Source organism: Cydia fagiglandana, chromosome 2 (genome assembly GCF_963556715.1).
Source record: "Cydia fagiglandana chromosome 2, ilCydFagi1.1, whole genome shotgun sequence".
In the NCBI taxonomy this organism is placed as follows: domain Eukaryota; kingdom Metazoa; phylum Arthropoda; class Insecta; order Lepidoptera; family Tortricidae; genus Cydia; species Cydia fagiglandana.
Window position 1 is genome coordinate 9,566,801 of NC_085933.1, and position 17,632 is coordinate 9,584,432.

Below are 17,632 nucleotides of genomic sequence, written 5' to 3' on the forward strand. Positions count from 1 at the left end.
AATAGATATCTTACTCTATCTAACGTAAAAGTGACATTGGTTGCCCGAATTGCGCTGCAAAAGAGAACTAGTTGATATCTAAACTATAACGTATCTAGAATGGATCTAGTACGTGTCGTCTCTTGTGAATATCTTGAAGTTCGAATACGGCAGTTTATCATGCATGCATACATTGTTGGTATACCTGAGCTGCTATCTTTAGTAGATACCAACATACTTATGACATGTTTCCTTGACGGCACGACCAATCCATTAAAGTAAGGGGCGCGTAATAATCCTTTTTGGAAAATTGGCATTTACGGACAAAGATAAGGTAAGTACACCGCTACAATATAGTTGACAAAATATATTTATCACCGATCTTTCCAACAACATGTACGAGTATGTAGAATCGGTGAACATTTTATTCGCTAACTATAAACTAGAGTCATTCACAATAATGTATTTGTTTAGGTAACTACTTATAGCCGACCACGACATAGGTACTCGTAGTAGATAAGTGTTTTGTTTGTAATCGTCAGATTTAATAACTAAATATCTGGGAGACCGAGCTTTGTTCGGAAAACATAAAAACTCAAAAATGCGCGTTTTCCCAGACACAAGACTTGCTACATCGATTTTTTGCCTCCGAAAACTTCCATATAGCATTTCATCGAAATCGTTGAAGCCGTTTCCGAGATCGCCGAAATATATTGTATATACAATTTAGCACTCGTATCTTATCTATCTTTGTATATACAAGAATTGCTCGTTTAAAGTTATTAGATAGATAGATAGTTAAGATAAGAGTGCTAAATTAATTACGTGCTCGTAAAGTTACTCTTACCTGATATTTTATAACTTCGTAATGGTTTCATTCTGCACATCATTATTATTAGATATTGTTATGCTTCATATTTATTATATAAACTTTTACTATTATGTTGATTTAAATCTAGTTTGGTTATAACTACTTACTTATTCAAAAGATTTAGATGCGCCTTTCGATTTACCCGTAGCAATATTTGCCAAATAAATTGAACTTTGATGACATTCTTTGCATAGTAATAATATACATAATTATATTCATTGAATTTTTAGTGCCAGATTTAAACTGTCAGAATCATATCGTGTGCTCATTTTATGAAATTATGAATTATAATTTAGAAACATCAGCAGCAGTTGCGCTCATACAAATTGTTAGATGAAGATTCTCTGAAACGCGTTCTTATAATTGCATAGACAAACAAAAGCTGCTTAAATGATGGTCAATTACGAAGCTCTCTAGTCGTCCTCCTAAATTACACCATTCTCCGGAGAAAGACATAATAACAATATAAGCTCGATCCGTTTTTCTACCCAGGACAGCGACAATATCTGAAATAAAAAAAGGTTTTACCTACTCATATCCAGAATTAATTAGATATGAGCAAAGAAAATGGAGTGTACATATAGAGGCGGATTGTCAGAGTAAATTATGTAGCCACTGTAATTTTACTGCCCTCTTTCGACAGAAGATTAAAACAGTTAGAACGCCATTTGCTTGGATCCCAATTTTTTCACTGATATATTGGAATTAATGTTGTCTACTCAACTGTAGGTCAAAGCTAATGGCGCCATCGCTCGAAAAGATTGCACCATACCTTTGGCTTACTCTCGAGTATATGGCGTTAATATTAATATTTAACAAGCACATATCAGGGAAATAATAATGATTAAAGTCAAATGGCGTTCTAACAATTTTAATCTTCTGTCGAAAAATGGCAGTAAATGTTTTGTAGCTACATAATTTACCATGACAGTAACTCTCTATTTCAATTTCTCTTTGATATGAGTAAACATAAAGTTGTTTTAGAATATTATTTTTAAGTCAGATATGTTTATGTAAAATTTTGATGAGAGCTAAGTAAAATAATAACCTGAGATAATCTCATTAAATACACACCTATATGTATACGTTAGTTTACTTTAATAGTACATTAGTACTGTAAAGGTTGAGACGAGCACGTTGGTAAACAATAGTATGTACCTAAACAATAGAATACAACATTAGGTATTGCAAAAATCACAAGTTTTTTATTTATTTCAGAAACCAACGACAACGACACATGCCACGATAGTACGTAAAAAATATACCAAATAATATTTGTGTTTTGTTTTTTGTGTGTGTTTGTTTGGCTGTGAGTTATTTGGTCGCTTTTCGTTTTACTCGACGTTGTAGGGACGTCTCTCCGTCCCCGGGTTCGCGCTGTGTTTGTATCGGACCGGGATTAGGCGTTGGTTGTAATTGCAAATTAATTGACTTCCAGTTCGTTCGCTTCCGTAGCTTCTTGCTTCTTTATTTGTTTAGGCACGTTTGAATGATTAAACATTTACTTGATTTTTATGTGTAGGTGAAAATTGCTGATTGCGAAAAAAAAATTGGTTGTTTCATGTACATTTTGCTGGTCTGGCGTGGAGATTTCCTATGGGAGAGTCAATTTTTATTTCGCGATTTCGAGGTTGATGCCATAGTAAAAGTTGCTCAGTGTGACCTACACATTGACGGGTTTTAGTAAATGTTTTTCGTTCATTTACATTTCATGTATTTATTTTATACATGAAATATAATTTTGAATAACTAAAAATCTTTTTTAATATTTTTATTGCACAACAGAGTACTAAATAATGTATCATTGTTCTCCGCTCCTGCTACTCACTACAATTGGTAGAGAAATACTTACTGCACATAACTTAAGTACCTATTTGAAATTGATTTTTTTAGATGAAATGTTGTTTTCAATGAACAAAACTAGATATTTATTTCCTGAGTCTCAGAGGTTTTTAAAAAGGCCTTATTCTAAAATGTTATTGCAATTTTTATCAAATACGATCACGTTCCCAATTCTAAAACTAAATTAAAACTTTTGGTACTTAAGAGGCTATAACTAAAACCTTTGTAATACATAATTATTAAAACTATACAACATACCTATGGAAAACTTGCTTTGAAAATGTTCATATTTTATTAATTATGATTTGTTGTTAAATATATCAACCAATATATATTATTCATCGGTGTAAGTCTAACCTTCCATTTGTTTGTTATAAAATTGGGCGTGTTTTTTGAGTTTGCATTTGATTGGCCATGTCTTTGAAAATTGAAGATTACATCAACAAATGTTTATAGACAAGGATCCACTGACGTGTTGCGACGACAACGGACAGCTGGCGCCCGACGCGGCCACCAACCCCCAGTGCCGGCCCATCCTTATCCCAGCGGACGACCCCGTGCACGCGCCCTATGGCAGGCAGTGCATGAACTTCGTCCGGACCGGGAACACCAAGGGCAGAGGCTGCACTCCACCGGCTGCACCTGCCTTCCCGGTAATTCTTCTTCTTTTTTCGTGTTAGGGCTCTAATAAGGCTCCAAAGCCTATGTATCACTGCGACCATCCCTGCTCTATTGTGATCGCTACCTACTATAACTCTCGATCCAAACCTGCAACTTCAAACAGCTGCAGGATCGTTTTGATCTTGAGAGACTTTAACTCCTCCGGGCGCAATATGTGTCCGCCCAGGATTAAGTCACGAGTACGCATTAGGCAAGGGCACTCTGTGAGGATGTGCAACTAGACTAATCTGCAAAACGTAATTCAAGACCAAAAAAAGTAAGAAATGTTGCCACTTTTTTACTAGCGCGTCTTGTATTTATGTACAAATAAATAAATAAATAAAAGTACTTTTTTAAATAGTAGGAGTAAAATTACTAATGAATAAATTATCTTAGCGTGATTATTTATCAAAAGGAATTTACAATTTTACAAACAAATTATTGCAATGGCAACATTGTCTCACTTTTTTTGGTCTTGAATTACGTTTTACGGTATAGACTGCGCTAAGGCGTTCGAAGACGCCTTTTTGCTGAAGGCCTTGATAAGCGCTTTGGAATGGTTCAAACTTGTTGATTCTCTCCATTCGCCCCGGTGATATATTAATTAATCTTCAAATCCTTTTTCATCAAAGAATTCATGATCTTAGAATACTCTATTGATAATTTAAATTTTCATTATGAAACTCCTCCTATCTTATCAGGTTTCTAATAACGACAGAGTTACAAATGTGGCGCATATTATAATTGCGCGGTTCATTAGGGAATGTTGCTTAATGAATTCTAACTATTCCTATACCTGTGCTATAATTAATGACAGACTAGATTAGAGCCGAATTGTTTTACAAGTATAATATTTTATTATATTTACTGGACTACAAAACTATCTTGCAAGTTGCAACATCCTACCTGCGTAGACACACTGGCACCGTTTCAACGGCCTAAAAGCGGGCGGAGCGGAAAGCCCTGAAATTTTAAAACATATGAAATAGAAGAGCCTCGGTAAAGAGAACCATTTGGAGTTGAAACTCTAGGTCCATGGGGTCCCAGCGCGGACAAGTTGGTTCGCAGGAATCGTGTCTGATTGACGAAAAGAAAGCGTCTGATTGACGTAACACTGTGACCGAAGATCTGGCGGCACCTTGCACAACGTATCAGCATTGCGAGGAAATGCCGCCAGCATCCTTGGTACAATGCCTCTAGGGCCTATTCTAGATTTAAGCGAGTTATTAAGTTCGTTTAGCAGTACTACTGTATATATCTTGTAAATTAATGACTTTAAATCTTGCAAAACATATTTTGAATAACAAATACAGACGAAATATATACACGAATGACATCTCTTTTTGGGTTTAACTTTACTTTCACTCGTACTTAGATGCGGTTTCTAAAACTTCGTAACTCATTTAAAATATTTAGCAAATCCGATTATAAGCAGATTTACTGTTGTTATCCCTAACGAAGCCGTATGTTTATGCCAGATTTTCATACTCAGGTTCAACCTAAATAAATACTTTTGTTTGTTGAAAGCTGGACAGATCCGAATAGGGACCTGTCTACACAAAATCTCACAAACATCGAGGTAATTTATTAGTACGAGTAATACAGAGTAGAACCTCCAAATGACGTATGTACTAGTGAGTACAGGTTGCCACCTTACTCTAGACTAATTTGCTATGAATATATATACATCACCGTCGCAGTGCGAATGCTCTTAATATATTCGACGTAATTCTCGGAATCAATCAAAATACATTTCACCGTTACGTCAAACAACTTTTAACGTGGGTTAGTTTTACATTAATTACTTCAAATAAATATTCTATAAGTAGCCATACAAAAATGTAAAATAGAACTTTATACTTTATCTAAGAATCTATGGTTTAATCTAATTACCGTGGTGCGTTGCGTGTCAATTAATTTTATAGGCTTGTAGTCATATAATTATAGACATATTCTGTTGCTGCCCAAAAGTGGCTGCCCTACCTACTTATAAATAAATGCAACAAAGTTTCTGAATAATAGGACCTGAAGAAAAAAATGCAATAAGTACTTGAAACGTACAAAAAACTAACCCTCTTATTCATAAACGTTCACTAAAGTTGACAAGCCGATAATAATCGTTTGTCCCTTTCCGACGTATGGTATGATGAAAAGGGACAAACGATTATTATCGGCTTGTTAACTTTAGTAAACGTTTATGAATAAGGGGGTTAGTTTTTTGTACGTTTCAAGTACTTATTGCATTTTTTCTTCAGGTCTTATTATTCAGAAACTTTGTTGCATTTATTTATAAGTAGGTAGGGCAGCCACTTAAGGGCAGCAACAGAATATGTGTCCACTATTGTGTATATGTACCATAACGGTTGAGTAACCATATACTTCATTGTATTTTTTTTGTTTATTTACATAGTTGACAGTAGTAACCGCGTACATGGACCTGTCGCAAGTATACGGCAGCAGCGTCGGACAAGCGGCGCCGCTGCGGGAGTACCGCGGTGGACGCATGGCGACGGTGCTGCGTGGCGGCCGAGAGTACCCCCCGCAGGACCCCAACGTGACGGTCACCTGCGAGTCCGCGCAGTCGCCCAACGAGCCCTGCTACTTGGCAGGTATGTGGGATCGGGGACGATGGGGTCCATATTGGGTCGCATAATAATTGATTGTCCTAATGTAATGTTACGCATAAAACTCATTTCGCATAATTGTTCTTGTGCTGGAATGGAAATATTAACATTTCTGAAAAATTATAACACAAACCTAACCTAACCTACCCTATTCTACACAACCTATGCAAAATATTTTCGAAAATACTTTCTGTTTCAGCTGGAGAAAAAATATGCGAAAAGAGATTTATGCGTAACATTACATTATGGCAATAAATTATTATGCGATGAGATACGATCCCGGGACGATGGCAAATGAGTACCACAAAGGCCGCCAGTATCCTCGGAGGCTGAGGCTATCTTTCACAGGAACTTGGTTGGGGTGGTTGGGGTTGGTGGGACCTTGTTGTAACTTAAAATATGTTTGATTGGTGCTACTTAGGATAAGCATAGGATGAACAGATCTTTTGTATGAACCTGTTCTTTTATTATTCCATTTCGTGAATTACAACTTATCTTATCGGGATACAATTTTGTCAGTCACGACTTTTCGCCTCAACTGATTAGTAGGCCAAATTAAAACATTATCTATTCTTAAAGCTCCTGTATTTGCGAGCCTCTATTGAAAGTATGATAATGATGAATGAATAAAACATAAATAAATTTTTTTTCAAAAGCTGGTGCCCAAGCAAGAGCAAACTGGGCATCTTGAAGATTAAATATATTTTACAGTACATATGGTCCTATTTTCCCACACTAGTGCGTAAAATAGTACTTTTCGTGCGTATGTCAAAAGTTTAAAGGCCATATGTACTGTAAAACGTTGTACGATACACGTGCGAGTAGGTAATTTGCAACTCGTGTCGATTTAAAACACTCCCTTCGGACGTGATTTAATTTATCGCCACTCGTTTCGAATTTCCTCTTTTCCGCACTTGTATCGTAAATAACTATTGCTGAAAAGTGTTTTAGATATTATACTCGTAAGTGTAAATATGTATATAGTAGTATTAAAAGAACATTATGTAAAAATGTGTAGACTGTTTTACTTGCTTTAAAGGCTTTTTAAAATTATAATTCTGGATCCAAATGGTGCCCGAATAACTGAGTTGGACGAGCGACAAATTAGCGATTTCAGGTTAAAACTTTGTTCAATTAGATAATCAGTTTGAATTAAAAAGCCCTTTGATATTTCAAGATAGTATTTAAATAAACCAATCATTTATACCTATAAAATAACTCTTTGAAAAGGATAATAACTTCGACTTGAAGTAATAATACTAAATATTTATCAGGTGACATAAGAATGAACCAGAACCCTCAGCTCACGTTGCTGCAGATCATCTTGCTGCGCGAGCACAACCGCATCGCGGACGCGCTCGCGCATTACAACCCGCACTGGGACGACGAGACCATCTTCCAGGAGGCCCGGCGCATCCACATCGCCGAGAACCAGCATATCAATTATTATGAATACTTGCCCATCTTCCTTGGTAAGCTATGGCCTTGTGACACTATGTTCATTCTAATCAACTATTGGATACTTGGGACAGATCAATGTTTGTTTTAATAACCTTACTTCAACTATATAATTCCAAATAAAATGTAGGCATACGAAAACACCTCGATTAGTTTTTTAGAGTTCCGTACCTCAAAAGGAAAAAACGGAACCCTTATAGGATCACTCGTGCTTCTGTCTGTCTGTCTGTCCGTCTGTCCGTCTGTCACAGCCTATTTTCTCGGAAACAATACTGGGCCAATTAAGTTGAAATTTGGTACACATAATATATAAATTAGTGACCCAAAGACGGACATGTAACGCAAATAATTAATTTTAAAAATGGGGGTCACTTTTAGGGGTTAATGAGAAAATCAAAAAATAAAGTTTTTCAAACTATATCATGTTATATGTGAAATAAAGAGCTGATCTTGAGAATTTTAATTTTATTTTATAATTTTAAAATAAATAGGTTAGAAGTTATTTAAGAAAATACCCAAAATTGAAACTACTGGGTCAAAAATTTTGAAAAAAAATGCACAAAATAGTTCTTTACCTATAGATAACAGGAAAACCTATTATAAATGTGCAGTCAAGCGTGAGTCGGACTTAATGTACGGAACCCTTGAAACGGAACGCTTGGCCGGATTTCTATATGAGAGACATTCAATTTGTAGGCAAGAATATGCTTTTATCTGTGCAGGCACTGAGAACATGATAAAGAACAAGCTGATCTACCCGGGCGTGCACGGCTACGTGAACGACTACAACCCCAACGTGGACCCGTCTGTCCTCGACGAGCACGCGACCGCCGCCTTCAGACATTTCCACACGCTCATCCGCGGCTTCCTGCAGTACGTACATTATACCAGCCGTGTAGTTTTCTAAAAGTAGAGCGAATGAAACCAAAAAGTTTTTAAAAATCGAAAAATTACAGCTTTCAGTACCTACATCAGATATTTTACCTTAGATAATTCGTACATAAATACGAGTACACAATATAATTACAAAGTGTCTATGTTAAAATAAAATATCATTGATGGATATATTTCTGATACACATTCTAGTATATATACATATAATCGAAAATAAGTGAGGAGTGTATTTTCAAAAGGGCTTATTTTTTACACGACTGCCCGAACAAAAAGAATATATTGTTTTCAGCGTTCATGTTTGTATATAATATATTTTCTATGGTTTTCATTGAGAAATAAGCCCTTTTGAAAAGACACTCTTTAGATTAAAATTATTCAAGAGGGAGAAATATTTGTCATAAAATATACCTGTTGGGACTGTTTTCTTCAGCTTTCGAAGACGTTTTTAGCATTAAATACTTCAGTATAAACATATTTTCGAGCAAAGAAGTTAAATCAGTTAATATGTTTCAGGCTGATGTCAGAAGACCGCAAACTACATGGCATGGTGCGCATGAGCGACTGGTTTAATCGGCCCCTGATTTTGGAGATTGGCAATACATTCGAGAACTTGGTTCGGGGCTTGGTGACGCAACAGGTGGATTTCAGCGACCAGTTCTGGACCAGCGAGATAACACAGTTCTTATTTAGGTGAGTGTCGAGTTTAATCAAATGTTACGACATAAATTGCAAGGAAGGGTGACTTCCTTACGCTACGCCGTACCGTGAGCTATGTGTTGGGTAAGAATTGATGCTAGCTGCATAAGGCCGCCTACAGCGGGACTAAACACACACACACATACATTCTAATATCCACAGTACATTCTAGTTCAAAGGAATTAGATTTCCCGAATTTCGGGACCTGACCAAATTGAGGGCCTGAAAATCGGAACGTCTCCAAATATTCGGGACATGTGGTAACTCTTCGCTACCGCAGGAGCACGCACGGAGGCACAACTTTCAGGGTGATGTCGAGATGTTACTATAACATGCCTGTCATTTAATCTGCACATAAGAAACCTACTCATTAGTCATTACTCAAAATCAATATTAATGCTTGTGCTCAATAGGACGTATGTAAGCTTTTTTTAATAGAATATATCGATGTCCTTCTCTAGCTAAAAATAAAATAAAATTTAATCTGTTTATTTCATAAAAAGCTTGCATATTTACAAACTTAACTACTAATCTTAAATATATTTTTTTTTGAGTTATAGAGTCTAGATAGTCATAGAATTAATAAAATTATACACTACTATTAATTTTATTATATTGCTACAAGATAGGGATTCGATTGTTCTCTCATTTTAATGTATCTAGCTTGTCCACATGTTCGATTTTAGACATTATGGTGATTTTTTTAAAAAAGATTAGAAGATGAGTAGGCATGTAATTGAATAACTCATAGGTACGCTTCTGTGCATTACTGTTCTTTACTCCCATCGCTTTCAAATAAACAGAATACTCCCCAAGGCGCTTAGGGAGGTTCTAACCAATAATTCGATTACCCATTTATCTTACGTCTGAGCATCCTGCAATACGAGTTCAATCGAATAAAGGAGTTGCCGATCAATTATAGATATCTTCTCCGTTCCTCAATAACTCAACAAATTGGAAATATGCCCTGAAAACTCTTAATTATACACTCGGAAAATAAAAGGCCTTCGTAACTTACACAAAAAGGACTTGTTAAGTTTTAATTGGGTCTTAACTGTTACCGAAGGGCCATTCTACCCATCTACGCATTTCTGACCAACGATCTGCCCAACACTCGGCTCGTAATACGTACAATTAATTCCTAATAATTTGGAGACGAATAAATAAACCCTTGTCCCATAATTATACTGTCGTGTGAGCAGGAAACAATCGCCTGGGAGGATAACACGAGTATGTAGATTACGGTGTTATACCTACTTATACTTATCTACATATACTCGTACGTCAAACATTATTATTGTTTTCAACGAAATAAGATGATCTTATCTGCTGGGTCAAAATAAAGTTTTGTTATCACATCATCGTTCAAGTGCTTCTAATACATGACGTATTAGAATAACCACAACGAACTCTCTGATTTCCATGCCACGTGTTCTAAATAGCGCAATATACTATAAAAACTTTTTATAAAAAAAAGAAAACTGACTTCAAAAAGGATGAAATAAAATATTATCCTTTTTAAGTCTATGCGTTACCAACTGATATGTTTGAAGTCGGTGCCAAGCCAACTTTTGAAGCATACCATGATTTTGATGCGATTCAATAAGGATGTACGTTGGATTGCCTTACACGACGACAATGAACGTACTTTCTGTAGGTACAGTCGACGTTAAGAATATGTTTACACTTTTCGTCTTATTACAAAGAAGTAATTGCACCTTGCAAAAGTGTAAACATATCTTTGACGTCGACTGTACCTAATAACACACGTCAGAACACACGATCAAACCTTCTTGGTACAGTCCGTACCATGTTTGTCGGCACGCAAGCGTGGGATTGGGACTGAGTTATTTCGCGTCCCTTATTCAGAGGACTACATTTCAAAATATAAAACAATTCAAGGAATTTACGTTCTTGCCAAATCTCACCTAAAGCGGTTCAGTTGTTTAGCCATGAAAAGGCGACAAAGAGGCAGATAGAATTACTTACATATTTATAATAGTTATTAGTACAGTTCTAATGGGATTTATAGTCATAAAGCTGATTATTTTTTAAGGGTATTGTTACTACTTGGCTTGGCACCGACTTCAAACATATCAGTTGGTAACGCATAGACTTAAAAAGGATAATATTTTATTTCATCCTTTTTGAAGTCGGTTTTCTTTTTTTTATAAAAAGTTTATATTTTTCCATTTTTAGTTTTAACGCATTGTTAAAACCGCGACGCATGAATGAAAAACAACATCATGATTAACACTAAATTAGTGTACCTACTTTAATAAATATGTAATCAGGAATTTTCTCGAGTCCGTCTGGGAAATTATAATTCCTGTCACTACACTAAATCCATCCTCCGCCCCGCCACTGACCCGATCCCTCAACCCCCGATCACTACCTCACAGTGCATCAACCCTTGATCCGTGAACCCCTCGACCCTGAACCAGCAGCCCTTCAACCGCCATTCCCCGACCCCTTAATCCCCGACCCCTTAACTCCTAACCCTAACCCCCGATCAGTAGCCTTACCAGCTTACCAAGAGTTTGACATTGATTTATTCGCTAGCGTGTGTGTAACTTACTTTCTTTGCATCTCGCTCGTACTGGCATATTAGTGCGAGCGAGATGCATAAAAAGTAAGTTACGAAGACGTTAGCGTCGCTAACTTAGCGAATATGTTAATGTCAAACTCGTGGTAAGGCTACACTTGCACTACATCAAATTGGCAGCTTTCGGAAGCAAATGCTCGAGTTACTTTAGAAAACACCGAAATCACTTTACACGTGCCTTTAAAAACTGAGGAGTTCCCTCAATTCCTCATGGATTCCTTCATCAGACCAAAACCAAAAATAATACGGAAACACCTTGGAGGCAACTCCATCTAAACAAAAAAAGAATTACTCAAATCGGATCACAGGTGCCGGAGTAATCGCTGAACATAGTACATTTAAAAAATCACCATCATTATCATCAAAACAATCATCACCATCAGGTCTACTTCATCAAAGTGGTGGTTTTCGGGAGAAAATGCTTGAGTTGCTTAAGAAAACACCCAAATCACCATGCATGTGCCTTTAAAAATTGAGGAGTTCCCTCAATGCCTCATGGATCCCATCATCAGAACAGAACCAAATTAAAATGGGACCAACTCGGAGGTAGCTCCTTTCAAACAAAAAAAGAATTACTCAAATCGGACTACGGATGTCGGAGTAGTCGGTGAACGTACATAGAAAAAAAAAATAGCCACAACCGAATACAGAACCTCCTCCTTCTATGAAATGGAAGTCGGTTAAAAAGTACCGTAGGTACCTATAGTATTTTATTCTCCATATAAAGTTCTGTTTCACATGATAATGGACATAGTGTGATAAAACTATGTATGTAAGTAGTAATCGGATACCCGAAAAAGAAATTTAAAAAAAAAATAGTATACCTACAGTATGAATTACCTACAGTTATTATTATTATTGAGAGCCTGTTGTGTCCCACTGCTGGGCAAACGCCTCCCTCCGTTACCTAGAGTTAGACCAAGAAGTGTTAATTACACGTCATAATTTCATAGAAGTTTGACGTTTAAAATTACACTTGAACTGCGTGGGTTATCAAAATTGCTGCAGACTTTTCTCGGTCTGACTCTAGTTGTTTTGGTAACTGTGATCGGGATGCATGAATTTAATAGCTCCTCTACACGTTGGGCCAACGCCGGCCACTCCAAGGGACGCAGCCATGCGGTAGAATGAGATAGCAATATCGCACTTGCTCCCTCTGACGCATAAATGCGTCCCTTGGAGTGGCCGGCGTTGGCCCATCGTGTAGAGGAGCCATAATGTGAAATGAATGTTTGTCAGACGTAACAACACGGTCGGAGGCGATTTGCGTGCGACCGACATCCAGCGAGGCCGCGACCACGGGTTGGCCAACTACGTGGCGACGCGCGCGGCTTGCGGCCTGCCTGTGCCTGCCACCTTCCACGACATGACCGATTACATATCCCCAGAGGTGAGACGCTATTTTTTTAATACTAGTTGGGTGGCAAACAAGCATACGGCCAGCCTGATGGTAAGTGGTCATCGTAGTCTATGGATTCCTGCAACTCCAGAGGTGTTACATGTGCGTTGCAGACCCTAATACCCCACACCCTTGTTGAGCTCAGGCTATCTTATACTTATTTACAATAAAACATCGCAAATATCCCCGTTTTATTCGGCGAATTATTTGAATGTTTGTGAAATAATCAGACCAATTGGAACGTACACTGGGGTCAATTTCTGAACACGATTTTTTTCTGTCCGTGATGAAAATCGCGGGTTAGCATCAGATAATACTTACCATTTTTTTTTTACATAAAGATGCCACACTTTCACACCGGGTTCCATATGAATTCACTGATTAATTGGTTTTTAGAGTACACTTAAAAATACCTAAATGCTCAAATTACTACTCCCGTGCCCTGTCCGGAATCTACATTTGAGCATAATGAAAAATCCTACGAAAAATTCTACATTAGTATCACTAATTTTGTGTCAAATACTTAAACTAGATGATATTTACTATCACTGAGCACATACACTATTAACTTCATTGTGGTAAATAACTCGTGATCGAAGTTTAAATTTTGTCCGAGCGCGCGAGTAAAATTTCGTCGGCAAAACTCAAAGGGCTCTGACAGCCGACGTCTGTATCTGAACCGCCTCGAGTCCCGCCTCACCTGTACTGGCAGTATTCGGCTGTTTCTCAAAGCAAGTGGATGTACGTCAAGCCGCGGCGTGTTCGAGTAAATCGCATAAATATTTCGGAATCCGGGTGGGCGACAATTTTTTTCTAATTCCGATGCCCCTTATAAATTTTATTTCCCACATAGCTTTTCAATAACAATTGTCATATTTAGGAGCCCTTTATGTATCTTTATGTAAGCGATAACATAACAGTTTGGTTAAACACGATTTAAATTTTTGGTGAATTTTTTATTACGAATTCTAATTTCCGTGCCCTAATTCCCATGGAATATTTACCTAAAACAGCTGATTAAGTGGCACGGGAATTAGAAAGTATTACATTTATTGTCAACAAATTTTTAATTGGGGGCACTGTAAGTTAATTGGCAATGTTTACGTCATATTATTATTACATATATATATATATTGGCATTGAATATATATTATATGTAATAATAATATGACGTATATCTTTCTATTTTACATTTAAGGAAATCTCAAAGAATGCACAAAAATCTATGAACGGTTTTTTAGTATAAGTACTATAGTACATACTTACAGGGTGGACCCGAATAACCCGGGCAATTTTAATACGTAAGGTAAGGTGGGGTAAGACGACACTGGGGTAAGACTATCACTTGTATGGAATCCTCGTACTGTTAGTCTTGCGCCACCTTACCTTATTCATTGATCATATTATAACATTAAAATATTATATAAACATAAAACTATTTTTGGAATTATTACATATTATAATACCCGTACCTAAGGTTACATGAAACAAAATGAATCAAATTTACAATGGTATTTTTTGTAAATTTGACAGCTGACAGCGTAAGCCGTATAAAGTTTAAATATCTGGCAGATCGAGCTTTGCTCGGAAAACATATACCTACCTAAAAACTCAAAAATGCGCGTTTTCCCAGAGACACCTAGCTAGATCGATTTTTCATCCCAGAAAACGCCCATATATGATCAAATTTCATCGAAATCGTTAGAGCTGTTTCCGAGATCCCCGAAATATATACAAAAATTGCTCGTTTAATAGATTAGTTGTTATATAATTAGCTTTTCTAATAGGTACAAGAAAAATTAAATATATCCTATTCTTACTCTATTATAAATGCGAAAGTATCTCTATGTCTGTCTGTTATCTCGTCACGCTTAAGCCGCTGAAACAATATCATCTTGATAATACATATTTGGCATGGAGATAGTTTGAGGCCTGAAGAAGGACAAAGGATCTGGGGGCACGGCAGTGCCACCGCCAAGTCGAGCAAAACAAAGTGGCACGGCCGTACCATCAAATCTCAATAACATTCTATCTAAATAACATTTAATTTGAGCATGTAGTCTAAGAATTAATACACTTTAAAATCCCTTAGTTTTGTCACTAGCACAATCACTCTCAATCAATAAATCAATTCAAGGTACTTTTAGCATACCCAGAAGTTCCAAATTTGAAACGTAATTAGGTTTTAGCTTTTTAAGCCAATAAAAATCTAATAATACTGCAATATTAGTCACGTTCTAAAGATAACTGCATAATTAAGTTTGTAATCCTATAGAAATATATGCGATAACAACGTTACATTTTAGTTCTTACAATTAGTACGGAAAGTAAAGGTACACTACGATGGACGATGTGAGTATGAATAAAGATGTATATACATAGTATCAGTATGGTATGGGTATTGTAACAACATTTTTTTAAAGCCTCATAGGCATTAATATATTTAGTTTCTAATATAAAGGCCATCTAGCGTTGAGCGTTGGTAATACTGGTTTTAATACTTGCATTGATCAACAGAGGGCGTGAGTAGCTCGCTATTGGATTTTTCTTTAATAAAATGTTTACTCTTAATAATTTACCGAAATTAAAATCTGATTAAATATTTTACAACTTTCTTCTTTCCTTTTTGGAAATTATTATTAAGTATCTTTTCTTATTGAAACGAGTTTTGGAGGCGGTATTTATTTACATCGTGCGCGCAACGAAACGCAGCGCAGCAGTGGAAGTATCTTCGGTTTGATCTGTCAGCTGTCATTTTTATTTCGGATGTGATGGAGTAGGATGTCGATCCGTTTTCTTCAAAGGCCAGTGAGCCATATTGTTTAAATCGCGGCTTAAACCGCTTAATCGTAAGTATTTTTCTTGATCTACGTATCAAATTGTTCGAGACGTGTTCAGTGCTTATTGTTTTATTACTTATTTTCAGGGAGAATATTATGTTCCTCGTACCATAACCTCTGAAGGCCCCATGCATCGACATGAAAGCACGGACTTACAAACCGGCTTCTTTTCTGCATTGGGTAAGTTGCTCATCCGTCCTTGCGAATTTTAACTCGTTGAGGATCGGCCAAGCCACTCATACTTATTGTTTTTTAAATTATTTCCAGGGCCTTCAGGCAGGCCTTCAGGCAGGCCTTCAGGCAGGCCTTCAGGCAGGGCTTTTAAGATGAGGTATCGCAAGACGAGGTTTTCGTTTACCCCTTCAGTACCCTAGTTAGTCGAGGGCGTCGGCATGGGCGAGGATGTGCTCCAGGCCGCGCGAAGCTGGTGCTTCCTTGGCGGCTTAACTAGCATGGACCGGCACCGGGGTGGTTGAGCTCACCACCACGAAGCTGCAGGGCTCTGTTCTCATTCCTTATCTAACTGGAGGTCAGACGGTTTTTTATTATTTTATAAAGGCGCCCAATATTTAAATATTTTTTTACCCCTAGTTACCAAGGTCTTCCAGCCTATTGAAACACAGACTCACCCCCTGTGCTCTAAAATTAATACCTATTTATTTAAGTTACGACTGAGCTAGCTATTATTATAATATTACCACTTAAATTTCTTGTTGGAATGGTAAATATACTTGTTAATACAAATTTCTTTATTATTTTATTTTTATACCACTATAGGGCTTCCCGAACCGTTACAGTGGCAGCCCTACGTGTGGCTCTAGTGTGTTCAAGCTGGAAGACCATTATTCTTTTTATTATTTCCTTTGTAGTTAAAGCGGTTAAGCACCGTGTGTTGTGTATAATGGAGGTTATAAAGCAATAGCCATTCTTGTATTCTTACAATTACTTATTAATTTACCTTAGTGTTGCGGTACTGTGTAATTAAAACTAAATATTTTATTTATACTTTTGAGAGGTTATCTTGTAGTTATGAAGGTAGTAAGTTAAATAATTTGAAGTAGAATGTTATGAACAGGTGTTACAAGTATTTCTGTACCTATTTTAGTGTACATTTATCCTCATTGGTATGGTTGGCAAAATAATTGTTAAAATATTAGTTAAAAATTATTAATTAATTTAGAATGTTTTGTTGTAGGAGGTTTCTTATATATTAAAAGTACAGTCAGTTGGAATTATTTACCCTTGCTTAGTGAGTTACCAAATATAATTATTCAGTTTTATTTTTTAATTGCTAAAAGTGCTGACCATACCTACCTATTTTATTCCTTTACCGAAGTGAAGTGTCAAGCAAGTTATACCTAAATTCTCTTTCAAATAGTACCGCAAGCTTATCTATTCTTTTTATGCTTAATGGTTGAAGATGAATTTGTCTTTTTGATGTGAACGAGGTACAGTCAGCAGTTTATTTTTTTATAATGTTGTACTAAATTTATTAGTTTTATTACTGTTTGTTCCGGAAGGTGGTTAATTTAATATGAAATAATATTACTCACTATAGATGCGTAGGAGAATAATTAAGTACAGTCAGCCAAATTATTGCTGCTGTTTTTACCTTAAATATATTATTACTAACTTAATGATAGTGAATTGCGGTTTTGTAAATGGTAGCACAAGATATTCATATTAAATATTTAGTACTTTTGGAACTTTAACACAGTAAGTTAAACATGTGAAGAGCATACAGGGTGATTCTAAAAAAAAAAA

The 17,632-nt window shown here is 36.5% G+C and overlaps 1 protein-coding gene across 1 annotated transcript in view; it reads left to right on the forward strand.

Annotated features, from left to right (window-relative positions):
* The window catches only part of LOC134675633 (peroxidase-like), a 106,996-nt gene that overhangs the window by 65,896 nt on the left and 23,468 nt on the right, over positions 1–17,632 (forward strand). Inside the window, exons 6-12 of the mRNA XM_063533965.1 lie at positions 2,069–2,098; positions 3,149–3,345; positions 5,763–5,961; positions 7,251–7,448; positions 8,157–8,307; positions 8,842–9,018; positions 12,869–13,019. Coding sequence (XP_063390035.1) covers positions 2,069–2,098; positions 3,149–3,345; positions 5,763–5,961; positions 7,251–7,448; positions 8,157–8,307; positions 8,842–9,018; positions 12,869–13,019 — 1,103 coding nt within the window. The remainder of the gene's footprint in view (positions 1–2,068; positions 2,099–3,148; positions 3,346–5,762; positions 5,962–7,250; positions 7,449–8,156; positions 8,308–8,841; positions 9,019–12,868; positions 13,020–17,632) is intronic.